The sequence below is a fragment of the Eumetopias jubatus genome, unplaced genomic scaffold (assembly GCF_037043125.1).
Source record: "Eumetopias jubatus isolate StellerSeaLion01/CBP00866 unplaced genomic scaffold, mEumJub1_p1.0 scaffold_4, whole genome shotgun sequence".
Taxonomy (NCBI): Eukaryota; Metazoa; Chordata; class Mammalia; order Carnivora; family Otariidae; genus Eumetopias; species Eumetopias jubatus.
In genome coordinates this window covers 109,313,103-109,326,541 of record NW_028274810.1, presented here as the reverse complement: position 1 = coordinate 109,326,541, position 13,439 = coordinate 109,313,103, and the positions used below count along the sequence as shown (strand labels likewise).

Sequence of the window (13,439 nt, the reverse complement as noted above, 5' to 3'; positions counted from 1 at the left end):
GTCCTGGGGAGAGCTCCTGCCCCCACCCCTGACCAAGGTCCTGCTGCTTTGGGGGTGCTTCTTCAGGCCGGGCTTGAGGTCCTTCCAGCCTCTCTCCCACCGGCCCGTGCCCCCAGCCCCTTCCTGGTGTTCCTCGTGCCCCTCTCCCTGCCCACTCCCCACTCCCCCTGCCCCACCTCCTCATCCTTTTGACAAGGCCATTCTGTAAGGAGGGGAGCAGGTGGTCCTGACCTCGGCCCCCACCCCGGGGATGCCAGGGGCCCCAGCGGCTCCTTGGAGCCCCTGCACGGCAGTCACCTGCCCATGGGGGCTTCTGGAGGTCGTCATGGTGGTGAGGGTGGGGTCGGGCACATTTCCCAGACACCTGCTGCATGCCAGCCGTCCGCGGGCACCGTCTGCCCTCACACAGCGCCTCGAGGACGTGGCACGGTGACGGCACCGTCCGGAAGAGGCAGGCTCAGAGTGGCCACGGTGTAGCCCACAGTGGCGCAGGGAGGTGCCCGGCGGCAGAGGGCAGTGCCTGCCGTGGGCGCTCCTGGGGGCCGGCCGAGCAGGGCCTGCCAAGAGGATGAAGTGCCTGTGGGTCTCTGTCCTCGTCTCTGCCTCCCCGTGCTCCTCTGTCTGGCTCTGTCTGTCTGTCTGTCATCTCTCTGCTCCTGGAGCAGCTCTCTGCTCCTCTCTCTTTCTCTCCAGAGCTCAGAGGCCCGGCCAAACAACCCCCTCCATGGCCGCCTTAGAGTTGGGGCCCTGGACCCCTGGCGAGGGGGGCGGCCTGAGGGCCCTGGAAGCTGGGACCAGCAGGGGCCGTGGCCCCCCAGCTCCCCCCTCCAGTGTGCCTCCCCTCCTGTGGCCTCCTGGACAGTTAGGAACCTGGGTCTCCCAGAGAGGTCCCTCCCTGCCCACTGCCCAGCCCCCGGGGATCACCCTCGGAGTCTCCGGTCTCCACTGTGCCAGGAGCCCTCGGGCCGCTGGGCAGGCCGGGGGTGGGGGAGCAGAACTCTGTTCCTCAGAAGGGGCTGCGAGGCTGGTGGGCCCGGGTTCCTATAAGGACAGGAGGGGAGAGGAGAGGGAGGAGGTGAAGCCCAGCGAGGAGGGGTGCCGGGGTGGGGAGGGCGGCCGGGGACAGCCCTGACGAGGCCGCCCGCTGCGCTGTCCACAGGGCCTCACTCTGGAGCTCCTGCGTGGTGCTGCCCCTGCTGGCGCTGACCTGGATGTCGGCCGTGCTCGCCGTCACCGACCGCCGCTCAGCCCTCTTCCAGATCTTGTTCGCCGTCTTTGACTCGCTGGAGGGCTTCGTCATAGTGATGGTGCACTGCATCCTGCGCAGAGAGGTGGGCCGCGCGGGCGCCCCCCGCCCCCCACCCCAGGCCCTCGGTGGGGCAGATTCTGGGCCGCAGTGGGAGGTGGGGGGGCGTGGCTTCAGGGCCCCTCACTTCTGCAAGGCGGGGCGGCCTGGGCTGCCCGGCTGCCGGAGCCGTGGCTGCTTAGTATAAGCGCTTCTTCCTGGCTCGGACCGGGAGGGGGGCTCTGTCCTCCCGGGGTCCTTGGGACCGAGAGCCACTGGAACCGAAACAACTTTCAGCACAGCTGAGACTCCTGTCCTGGCGCCCTCTGGGCCTCTCCCAAAGGGAACAAGAGAGGGCCACCTGTCCTGGCTGCCGGCTGCCTGGTATAGCAACAGTTAAGGGGACCTGCTCCCATCTCAGGGGGGTCAGAATGTGGAAGAGTGTGCTCCTGACACGGATGAAAGAGGTGCCACCGTGAGGCTGGACGAGGCCAGGATGGCCGCGGAGGCTGAAGGGGCAGGTGTGGGTGGGCAGGCACGTGGAATTACCTCCCCTCGGAACCTCCTAGAAAGATGACAAAGTGATTTTTAAAAGCACTTAGATTCGAAGGGATGAGAGAACAGGAGAAGGGTTTTGCAGCAAACCCTGGGCTTTCAGGGAGAGAAGGACAAGGGGCATGAGCTCAGCCCACCCGAGGGAGCCCGGTCCGCAGCAGGTGTGGGGGGAGGCCGGGCAGCAGCTACTTCACACTCTGAAGCCAGAGCGCTTCTAGAAGGGGGTCTCCCGGGCCCCCCAGATGCCCAGGGAAGGTCTGCAGTGGACAGCAGGTGGTCTGCTTCAGGAGGGGCTTGGACCCCCTCCTGGGCTGGCAGTGCCGCCCCCACCCAGCCTCCCCCACCTGCAGCCCCACTGTCCGGGGTGGGGCCCTGGTCTGGGGGCGCCCGGCACAGCTGACAGCATGCTGAGACAGGGATGCGTGAGCTGCATCCTGGCTCTTGGGCACCCGTCGCCTGAGGCCCCCAGGCGGGAGGAGAGGCGAGCAGAAGGATGGCAGGACACAGAGCCCGCGATTCTGGGGTTGGACGGCCCCATCGACAGGCTCCCGCCCACAGCCCCTCCTTCCACCGTATGTAAATGTCCAGTCGGTCGTGAGCATCTGGTCTGAAATCCTGAGGACCCGGAGAGCCTGTGCCCGAAAAGCCACAGACCCGCGCAGCCGCGGCCCCCGGGCACAGCCCCGAGCTGGTGTCTCCAGAGAGGGGGACCAGCCCTGCTCCCCAGCCTTGCACCCGTGGGTGCCTGGCCCCAGCCGCCTTTACTTGTGCTAGCGGTTCTCACCGCGGGCCAGCTGCTGCCTGTCTTCCACACGCGGGCCAGCTCCGGGCCAGCACAGGCCTGTCGCTTCCGGGGGCAGGTAGCCAGATGTCACACTCCGGCCAGGCTCTAAGGCCCTGCTCTTGGCCCTCGGCTGCCTGGCTTCCGGGTAATGAGAAGAGCAGGCTATTAAGAAGGAACATCTGAGAATAGAAGGGAGCTTGTAGGAATTCAAAACCCGGGAGCAGACGCCGGAATATCCGGAGGGTGGGCCCACGCCTGGGGAGGGTCAGGCGCCCCTGAAGACACACGACTTCCCCGTCAGCCCTCTGTGACCTCCCGGGTCCCACACGTGGGGTTTGTGCTACAGGGATCCTTCAGCCAGGGGAAATTCGGGAGAGGGTCTCCATTGGGAGGGGTTGAGGAGGCCAATGCTGAAGAAGACAGGCCAGGAGCGGGTGGGCAGGGGTGATGCCAGGCAGCTCCAGCCAGCGCAGTGGGCATAGAACATTTGGCAGGTGGACAAGTAAGGTGGTCATCTGAGTCTCCTGGGGGGAACAGAGGGGGTGAGGCTGGCCAGGTGGCCTTCCTGGAGGAGGAGGCCATGAGGCACTTGGGGAGACCATCTGCTCTTCATGCCAGTGGAGAAATGCTTTCGCATCTGCCATCTCCTGGACTGCGGCCTGCCTCCACTGGGCACACCGTAGGTGCTTCGAGATGTTTGCTAGGCAGGTCAGTGAGTGCAAGGACGGGAGGAAGGCGCACCTGCATAGGAGGCCCAGCGGCCCTGAGGCCAGCGAGGCCCCGGCACTGCCTCTGATCAGCTGTGTGGCTGCAGGGCGCAGGGAACAGGTCCCCAGGTCTGCGCTGGGTCTGAATCTGAGCCAGGAACCCCCGGCGCACCCTCCTCCCAGAGCTCCCCCGTTCACTCAGGATGCCTCCTCCAGGAACCCCTCCATGCTTTCGCCGCCCCTGTGCCTTCCCTTATTCCCTTTGCACATCGTGACCGGGAAGCTCCTTGAGGGTGGGCAGTGCTCACTGCTGCGCCCAGCGCCCAGAGCAGTCGGTGGTGGAGAAGGTGCTATAGCCTTCACCCTTCGCTCACACTGACTGGCTCTGTCCATCCTGTGGGCAAGCTCTGTGCCAGCTGCTTGGGTGGCCCCTGGCACAGAGCCACCATCACCTCCTTTCAGAAGAGTCCGTGGCCATAATGCCTGAGACCCCCCTCGACGGAGCGCGCCCCACAGACGTGCTGTCCCCCCAAGGGCCCTTGTGGACACCGGGGTGGCGCTTCTCCAGGGGCGTGAGGGCGGGGCCCCCCGCTTGCCCAGCTGCTGTGGATTCCGGTGCCCTCCTCAGGCTGACGGCCGGTCCATCCGGACGGACTCCAGCTAGGAGGGCTGCGGCACGTTCGCGGGGGGTCCGGAGCTCCCTGACTTTGGAATTTCACACCCATGAAGGGCACAGAGAGAATCTCCGAGAGGGAAGGGCGGCGGGGCCCCCGCACACAGGCCACCCTCGCAGAGACCCCGCCCCATGCCGCTCGCCCTCACCTTCCCGCCACCCCACAAGGACGCCGCCCGGGGCGGCTGGGGACCGATCTGTTCTCTCTCCCCAGGTCCAGGACGCCGTGAAGTGTCGCGTGGTGGACCGCCAGGAGGAGGGCAACGGGGACTCGGGGGGCTCCTTCCAGAACGGCCATGCCCAGCTCATGGTAGGGCTCAGAGCTTGGTGCCCCCAGCGGTGCCTGCTCACGCTGCTCAGAGCTGCTCTGGGCTCCAGCAGTCCTTGGGAAGAGCTCCGAGCCCAGTCTGAGGCTGGGCACACTGAGGCTCACCAAGGTGACGTCCCCGTCCCAGGGTCTGAGGGCAGGCAGGACCAGATGGAGAGAGTCTGGCTGGGCCTGGCGTCGGCGCACCCCCACCCCCACTACCACAGCACCCTTGCCCAGATGCCAGCCTCCGGGGGCTGTTGCCTCAGCTGCTGCCCCCCACGCCCTGTGCCCCTCGCGCCCCCCTCAGTGCCCTCCAGCCTGGCCAGGATGGGACTGGGCTCCCTCGGTCTCCATCCGGGAGACCAGCCCTGGCCTGTCCACGCACCCTCCCCCCTGCCGTGGCCTTGTCCCAGCCATGTCCCCTTGGGCCCCCCAGCATCACACCTGGCATGCAGCCTGAGGCACGGCACGGCCCTCCCACCCTGCCGCCCACCTCGCAGGTGTCCACTAAGATGCCACCTCCAGGGAGCCCTCCCTGACCGCCCGCCCCCACTTCTGCCATCAGGCCTCCTGGCTGAATTCTCCACATTGTCGCTGGTGCCCCCTGGCGTGCCATGAGCCTGGTGGGCAGGGGGTACTCATTCAGTCCTCGGGGTGCCCAGGCTCCTTATGGTGGTTGTGAGCATCACAGGCAGGGCCTCAGCAGATGCCGGCAGATGCCGGCCATCGGACCTGGGGAGGCTACTTGGGTCCTCAGGGGTGAGGACAGGGGTCCCAGACCCCTCAGGCACTGCTCCTGGCCTGACCTGTGACCTCAAGCCAACCTCCGCGTTTGCGGAGGGGGAGCCTCTGGTTTTCCACAGCCCCAGGAGAAGGCCACACCCCGGCCGGTGGCCCCCGCCCACCGGGCTCTCTGAGGGCGGGGCCTGGGTCGCTTGCTGTCGCCTGCCCCTGTCCCAGGCTGGGATGGGGCAGGTGCTCTAGCAGGGGCCTCCGCCACTGCTCAAGGGACGGCTGGTCTCAGCCCGGCACCGACATCTGTGTCTGCAGCCTGTTCTGCTTCTCTGGCCGGCTGGCCTCCATTTCCTCGTCCCCAGGGCTGTGGTGAGGACTACAGGTGACATCCTGCACACTGGCAGGTGGCGGCCTGGGCGGCAGGGGCTCTGGCGTGAGACCCTCTGTGCCCCCCCACCCCGTCGGACGTGAGGGACAGAGCGAGGGGGTCTCGTGCTGCAGTCCCAGGGGGCCAGCGGTTGGGGGAGACTGAGCCAGGGGCGCCAGAGTGTCCGAGCTGCAGTGGGACCAGCCTCCCACTTCCCAGCTAAGCCGCACGCGCCGGGAAGGAGCCCCCGTGCACTCATGTACACACGCGCACACATGCGTGCACACACAGGCAAGAGCATGCAGGGTCAGGGCCCCCCACCAGGGCCCACGTGAGCACACGGGCAGCCTTGAGCTCGTGGCCCCCGTTAGCAGTCGGTAGCCGGCACGCACGTGTGCACGCACGCCCCTTCGAGGTATAGCTCCAGCTCGGCTGTTTCCCGCCAGCCCGCAGGCAGCCCTGCCTGCTCGCTCGCAGGCCCTCACCCGGCCTCGCCTCTGTCTTGCAGACTGACTTCGAGAAGGACGTGGATCTGGCCTGTAGATCAGGTGAGCGCCTGCCAGGTGAGAGCGACAGGTGGCCCTCGCCTGGGCCCACTTGCTTCCTTTTCTTTTCTCTGTGTGTCTGTCTGTCCATCTGTCTGTTCTCATCCCACCGCCCGCACGGCGAGGTTGGATCAGATCCTCCCCCGGGAGGCCGGGTCAGCACAGGGCCCGGCCCGCACCAGCCACCTCCTGCCTCCCCTCCTACTGCACTGAGGCTGCAGGCAGGGCCTGAGGAAAACTGTCCTGGAGCTCAGGCTTAGCAGGGGTGAGGCCCCTGCGCTGTGCGGGCGGAGCTCTTAGCCCCGGAGCAGACCCTGGGGCCCCCTGCGCTGGGGCTGGCCCGGTCCTCTCCCCACCGCGCCCTCTGCCTCAGCAGCCACACACACTTCTGTTCTTTGCTTTCCACGCTCTTCACTGGGGCACTGAGGCTGCCCACCTCCACCCTGCCACCCACCTCGCCACCCACCCCTGCCTGCCCTCCCTCAGGGCCCAAGCTCTGTGCTGTCTTCATGTCTTCATCCCCAGTCCATCCACGGGGGGCAGGGGGGGCTGGTCACGCTTTCAGAATGGGGGTGGGGGATAGCAGTGGGAGCAGGGGTAGAGCAGGGAGAAAGCCCTACCACTGAGCCCTAGGCTAGTGCTGAGTTTCTTGGAAGCACGTGGAAAAAGGGACTCAATTGCCCAATGAAAGGGAGCCCCCTCAAGGGTCATTGTTCTGGGAGCCGGGCGTCTGAGGCAGTGACAGTGTCTTCCGGAGCTGTGGAGAACCAGCTGGCCACACTGCCTTGCATCTGTCAGATATTTGGGGAGCATCTTCTCTAGAGACAGCCGTGGGGGCAGGGCCTGGGACAGCCGCAGGTTGGGAGTGTCAGCTGCTGCCAGGTGGACCCCAGAGGGCTTCCTGGAGGAGGTGGGCTCTGGTTGGGTTGAATGGGGGACTGGACAGAATGGTCTTCCACCTCCCGCCTTGGTCTTAGGCAGCCTTCCTGAGAGGTGGCCCCAAGACTCGGGGGCCTTGGAGGCTGGGGCCCAGCCCTGCTCGGGTGCTCCAGGCCTCTCTGAGACTCCAGTTTCTTCCTTGTCAGTAAGCTGGCCCAGCCGGGCCTGTGGCCTCTCAAGCACCTAGTGGCTGGGGGCCGAGCTGGGGGTGAGGGGGGCACACCAGCTGGGGGCCTGGGGGTCTAGAGGATGTGGGCCTGACTATGTGTGAGACCTGCAGCTGGGTTTGTGCAGGGGAGGCGCACCCTGGGTCCATGGGGCTTAGCGCTCACTCAGGCGGACCGAGAGACCTCAGTAGGGGGAACCCTGGAAGGGTGCAGGTTTCGCGGGTAAGATGGCAGGTCCCCTGCTGGGCTGCCCGGTGGAGGTCGGTGCCTGGAGGCTGGAGATGAGAGGGGGCCCGGCCCTGTCTGAGAGGAGGGAGAGGGCCCGGGAGGGGATGGCGGAGTGACCGTCTGCTGGGAGGGTGTGTGCTCATGGGGCGGCTGCAGGAGGCAGCTAACACGCGCTGCTGGTGTTCGGGGGCTGGGCAAGGGTGTGGCTGGGTGCCCGTGCGCCCGGCCAGCAAGGAGAGGGCCCTGCAGTCACAGCAGGCTTCCAGGGACGGGCCCTAAGTGGGGCGCGGGTGGGCGGCTGGGCCTGGCAGCTGTGTGCTCTCCACGGGCCGGTGAGGCTGGACTGACCGGTAGGAGCCCGGGTCAGGGGTCATGCGGCCCTGTCCCCCTGCAGCCGAACGGAAGGAGGGCAGCTAGGTGTACAGGACACGGCACCCCAGGACCGGGCCGCCCTGCCCCCCCCATGAGGAGCTGTGTCCCTGCACTTCCCAGAAGCGTGGGCTGGCTCCAGGGCCAACAGGGGCCCCCCAGCTGCCAGGGAGCGCACTGTGTGGGTGGTAGTCCTTTGTCCTCCTGTCCGCGGGGCAGACAGGAGCACCCCATGTTCCAGCCTTCGTAGAAGAGGCAAAGGAAACCCGGCCGCCCCAGCAGCACACACCACACGGTGGCCCCACTGACCAAGGCAGAGGGTGGCCTGCAAGGGGCCCGGGTGCTGGGAACCGCAGCTTCAGGGCTGTCAGAGGGCGTGTGGCCGATCGGGCCCTGGCCGGGGCACCCCCGAGGCTGGCCTGACCGCCCCGCCTGTCCCCACAGTGCTGAACAAGGACATTGCGGCCTGCCGCACGGCCACAATCACGGGCACGCTCAAGCGGCCGTCGCTGCCCGAGGAGGAGAAGCTAAAGCTAGCCCACGCCAAGGCGCCCCCCGCCAACTTCAACAGCCTGCCAGCCAACGTGTCCAAGCTGCACCTGCACGGCTCGCCCCGCTGCCCGGGCGGCCCCCTGCCCGACTTCCCCAACCACTCACTGACCCTCAAGAAGGACAGGGCACCCAAGTCCTCCTTTGCCGGTGATGGGGACATCTTCAAGAAGCTGGACTCGGAGTTGAGCCGGGCTCAGGAGAAGGCCCTGGACACCAGCTACGTAATCCTGCCCACGGCCACAGCCACACTGCGGCCCAAGCCCCAGGAGGAGCCCAAGCACAGCATCCACATCGATCAGATGCCCCAGACCCGCCTCATCCACCTCAACATGGCACCTGACGCCGGCCTCCCTGCCCGCAGCCCACCCACCCGCCAGCCCCCAGGCGGTGGGCCCCCGGAGGCCCCCCCTGCCCAGCCCCCACCACCCCCACCGCCCCCACCCCCGCCACCCACCCTGGAGCCAGCGCCCCCCAGCCTGGGGGAGCCTGGGGAGCCCGCTACCCACCCGGGGCCCAGCTCGGGGGCCGGGACCAGGAACGAGAACGTCTCCACCTTGTCTGTGAGCTCCTTGGAGGTGAGGGCAGCCCAGGGGCCCCAGGGGTAGGGCATGCCATGGGCACTGCTGGTTTGGGCTGCAGCCAGCGTTAGGAAGTCCAGGCCTGGGAATGCTGGGGGCCAGCGTCCCGGCTCCCCCCTGCTAGAAGGAGTCCCTTGACAAGAAGGGGGACATGCTGGGGAGCTGGCTGCTGACAGGGCATGCCCTAGGACAACCCCCCTGCCGCCATTCTCATTCTGTTCTCTAGCCACACTGCCCCTGGCGCTGCTGGGCCCTCGTGACAGGGAGCTTCTGGCCTGCGCCAAAATGGGGGTCTCTCCCATTGCAGAGAGGCCCACCAAGCTGGACTTGAGCTAGCCTGAGTTTAGCCCTTTCTGTGGTTGGGGTCAGGGCAGCAAGTCCCTCCTTAGACCAACCTGAAGCCTACACTTGATCCCAAGCCCACCCAGCCTATGCAACATGGGGCTCAGAGACTAGATTAGGGAAGCACTGCCGAGCACCCTCAAGGAACCCCACCCTCCCACCTCCTGGCTCACTGCCTCTGTGGCCCCCCAGCTGTGCCGCTGCCCTGCATCCAATGCTCCTTGTCCCTGGGGGCGTGTTCTGGGCAGGCTAAGCCTCTGCCCTTGCCCAGCACTGGCACTGGCCTGGAGGTGGGAGATGGCCCCGGGGACAGTCTGGCTCCTCTCAGCTGGGACAGAAAGTGACGAAGAGCTTCTGCAGGTTCACCCCCACTCGGGACCTGGGATACCAGAGCCCCAGGGTGTCATGGGGCAGAGAGCCTCCTTGGGACTGTCACTGCCCTCTGGGGCCGCGCTTCCTGTCCACTCTCTTCCCGCAGAGTCCTCCGGCTGGGCCCCCACTGTCTTTTAAGGCAGCGGGTGGCCTGAAAGGGGCCCTCAGAGGCATGTCCCCCAGGGCTTGGCTGAGACCCCGAGAGGAGGCCTGGGGTGAGGGGGTCCCTGGTCTCCCCCATACTCAGGCAAGGAGGGGCGAGGACCTGTGGTCTGGGAGGTTTTAGGGAGCTGCTTGCAAATGGGCACAAACCTCTTCTCCCCACAGCGGCGGAAATCGCGGTATGCAGAACTGGACTTCGAGGTGGGTCCTGGCGTCCCGTTCCCCACACGGCCAGGCTGGAGGTGCTCTGAGCCCTTCCAGCAGGCAGGGAGGGGCAGGGCAGCCCCCCTCTGGGCTCAGGCTCCGCCACCCCTCCTGCCCTGCAGAAAATCATGCACACGCGGAAGCGGCACCAGGACATGTTTCAGGACCTGAACCGGAAGCTGCAGCACGCGGAGAAGGACAAGGAGGTGCTAGGCCCAGACAGCAAGGTCTGGAGCGGGGCAGGGCCCTGGGGCGCTGGGTGGGGTGGCGGCGTGGGGCGGGGCGCTCCGGGAGAGCCCTTAGGTAAGGCTGTCTCCTGCCCTTTTCCTTCCTACCCTCCCCATTCATTCGTTCTTTCCTGCGACCTTTCCTGGAGACTGGCCTGACCTGGCCCGTGCTAGACCCTGGAGGGCAGGGCAAGCCAACGGGCCTTCCCCGGCAGGGGGGAGGCTGTCTGGAGGGGTGGGGGTGCACTGGCTCCTGGGGCCCCGTCTGGAGGGGCGCACCGATTCCTGGGGCCCCATCTGGGGCGTGGGGGTGCAGTGACTCCTGGGGCCCCGTCCGGAAGGGTGGGGGCACAGTGACTCCTGGGGCCCCGTCCGGAGGGGTGGGGGCGCGCCGACTCCTGGGGCCCCATAGGGAGGGGCGCACCGATTCCTGGGGCCCCATCTGGGGGGTGGGGGTGCAGTGACTCCTGGGGCCCCGTCCGGAGGGGTGGGGGCACAGTGACTCCTGGGGCCCCATAGGGAGGGGTGGGGGCGCAGTGACTCCTGGGGCCCCGTCCGGAGGGGTGGGGGTGCACTGGCGTATGGTCAGGCTGCCTCCCAAGGAAGACCACGGCCAAGGGAGTGCTGCCAGACAGCTGCCCTTCACCGCAGGCCTTCCCCCCACTCAGTGCTGACCCCACAGTGGGAGGTGCTCTGCTCCTGGGTCACCTGGGATCTCTCCCCCACTCCCCGCCTCTCCGCTGCCCCTTCCCCTCTGTTCTGACTGTTGCCTGCATTCTTTCCCTGCTCCCCATCTGATTTTGCTCCGTGGCCTCCCTCGCGGCCCCTCCCTCCGCCCTGCCCACGGCCCAGCAGCCAGAAAAGCAGCAGACACCCAACAAGCGGCCCTGGGAGAGCCTTCGGAAAGCCCACGGGACGCCTGCGTGGGTGAAGAAGGAACTGGAGCCGCTGCCGCCGTCCCCACTGGAGCTGCGGAGCGTGGAGTGGGAGAAGTCGGGCGCCACGATCCCGCTGGTGGGCCAGGACATCATCGACCTCCAGACCGAGGTCTGAGCAGGTGGGCGGCAGCCATGCACCGGGCCACGAGGAGGGATGCTGCTCTGCCCGCTCCTGCCCGCTCCTGCCACGGGACGGGCACAGACATGCTCTCGGGCTGTGGGCCAGGCCCGCGTCCCGGCCTCAGGGTGCTCGGATGGCGGCCAGGCGGAGGCCCGCAGTGCTGGGACCAGAGCCAGACGGGACAGGAGGCACCGGCGGCCCACGTGGGCACAGGGCTCCAGAGGCCGGAAGGTGCCTCAGACTCCGCCCTCCTCCAGCCCCGCGCCGGCGGGCAGGCGGGCGGGCCGCGCACAGGGGCCGGGCCAGGTGCGGCCAGCATCCCCGGGATGCCTGACGAGCTGCCGCAGCAGAGGACCAGCCTGCTTGGCCCAGCTGGCCTGGCACCATTTTTTAGACATCCTTACCCCTCGGGAAGCAGCCCCCCCACCTTTCCAGGGCCCGGGGCCCCTCCCCAGACCCAGGTGGAGAGCACAGCCCTTGCTCACCTGTGCAGACCCCAGGGGCAGGACTAGAAGCCCACTCCGGGAAGAGCAGGGGTGGGGAATCTATTTTTTCTCTCTTTTTCTTTTCTTCAATAAAAAGAATTAAAAACCCACGTCCCGTCTGTGTGGCCTCCCTCTGTGCTGCCCAAGCCACAGCCCCGTGGCTTTCACGGAGCGGCCTTGGTCCTTCCATGGGGGTCAAAAGGGCTGGGGAGGCCTGGTGGGCATGGGGCTCCACCCCTGCACCCTGCCCGGGAGTCAGGAGCCCACGCTGTGTGGACCTTGGCCCCCAGGCCCACGGTCGTGTGTCCCCCAAGCGTGCTATGAGGAAACTGATGGGGACCCTCGGATGCTGGGCTCCCTTGCTCCCCTGCCCCCAGACTTTTAGACCCACAGGGGTCGTTGGCGTGTGATGTCCCTGTGCCCTTGCCGTTTCCTGGGGGGGGAGGGGGCGATCTGGGACCGGGGCAGAGTATGTGGAGGGAGGGAGGGAGCCGGGGCCCCACTCCTTCCAGCTGGCCTTGGTGTGCCCAAGATCTCCTCCAGGACCCGGGCCCTCTGCCTCACCCCCGGCCCACACACCTCCCCCTTGGTCCTGGGGCAGGCGTGAGGGACAAATGAGGACACGCCTAGAGCCGCACCCCGTGCTCCATCCTGCCCTGCCCTCTGCCACCTCCCACCTTGGCCCGCTGCCCACAGCCCGGTTTCTGAGCCTGAACCTTTGAGAAGCTTGTCCCTGAGAGCAGAAATGCTTGCCTCTCCTCGGTGTTTCCAGCAGGGGACAGCCTGAGCCCGCGCAGAGAGCCCGGCCAGGCGCTGTGAGGCTGGGAGGGGCCGTGAGCCAGGCTCCGCCCCCAGGCTGCACGTCCCCCCCGCGGGCAGCAGAGTCCACTGGCCCAAAGAGGGGGTGCACAGGTGGGCTGTTGGCCGGCCCCAGCACCCTGAGATTGCGGCCCCCCAACCACGTCATTCAAGATGAACACAATGCCAAGCCCACTGAAAAGCGGGGGAACTGCCTGGCGTGGGTTCCCACGGCGCCTGGCCCACCACTCTGGACCGCCTCGGGCCACGAGCACAAGTGACCGAGGATGGAGAGGGGCCACTGGTGACCAGCGTGGCTGCTGGGGTTGTGGACAGCCAGAGGGGATGGCACAGGCACACAGGCACGCAAGAACCCGCCTCTCAGCCACGGTCCTGAACACTTCAAAACGCCAACTTTGTTTGGTGAGATTTGGCAGCAAAACCTAAGCCCAACCGAGGCTTGTTAAAGTTCATTTGACCGCTAGATGCGACCACGCACGTTCGAGGGCGGTGCTGGCCGGGCGCTGGCTGGCATCTTACCAGAAGTGAATGCATGCTCTCCACCCGGAGGTGCCTCGGACTCCAAGCCCCACTGGCCTGGGGGGTGCAGACGAGGGCGGGGGCCGGTGCCGGCTCTCTCATGCCCCCGCGGATGCCGAAGGAAGCCGGAGGACCCCCCGGGACGGGGGTCCCGGTAAGGGGACCACCGAGCGCAGGGCGCCCCGCTGCCCTTGTGGAGTGACCTGACCTCCCCTGCCCTGCTTACGCATGCCACAGAAAACCTGGAAGAAACGAACCAATCAGGGTGGACCCAGGCCACGTGCTCCCTGCCTGCAATGGGAGTGGCTCGGAGGGTGTGAACAGCGGCTCAGGCTCCCCTCCATTCTAGCTCCCACCAGGAGGGCCCTGTCCTTCCAGGAGAGGCCACATCCTCTGTTCTTCCCCGGGCCCCACATTCCCGGCTGTTCAGTGCTCCACGGCCACCTGGCATGGAGA

The 13,439-nt window shown here is 67.1% G+C and overlaps 1 protein-coding gene across 7 annotated transcripts in view; it reads left to right on the top strand.

The window, feature by feature from the left end:
• ADGRB1 (adhesion G protein-coupled receptor B1) overlaps positions 1–11,650 on the top strand; it is a 67,060-nt gene extending 55,410 nt beyond the window's left edge. For 3 of the 7 annotated variants that reach the window (XM_088023081.1, XM_088023085.1, XM_088023084.1), the window contains 7 exons: positions 1,160–1,331; positions 4,219–4,314; positions 5,925–5,964; positions 8,109–8,791; positions 9,836–9,871; positions 9,997–10,101; positions 10,957–11,650. In XM_088023081.1, the coding sequence (XP_087879207.1) occupies positions 1,160–1,331; positions 4,219–4,314; positions 5,925–5,964; positions 8,109–8,791; positions 9,836–9,871; positions 9,997–10,101; positions 10,957–11,154 (1,330 nt within the window). In that variant the 3' untranslated portion in view covers positions 11,155–11,650. Of the gene's footprint in view, positions 1–1,159; positions 1,332–4,218; positions 4,315–5,924; positions 5,980–8,108; positions 8,792–9,835; positions 9,872–9,996; positions 10,102–10,953 lie in introns of all 7 variants that reach the window. The other 4 variants (XM_088023083.1, XM_088023080.1, XM_088023082.1 and 1 more) reach the window with 2 other exon arrangements.
• Positions 11,651–13,439: the final 1,789 nt, after the last annotated feature.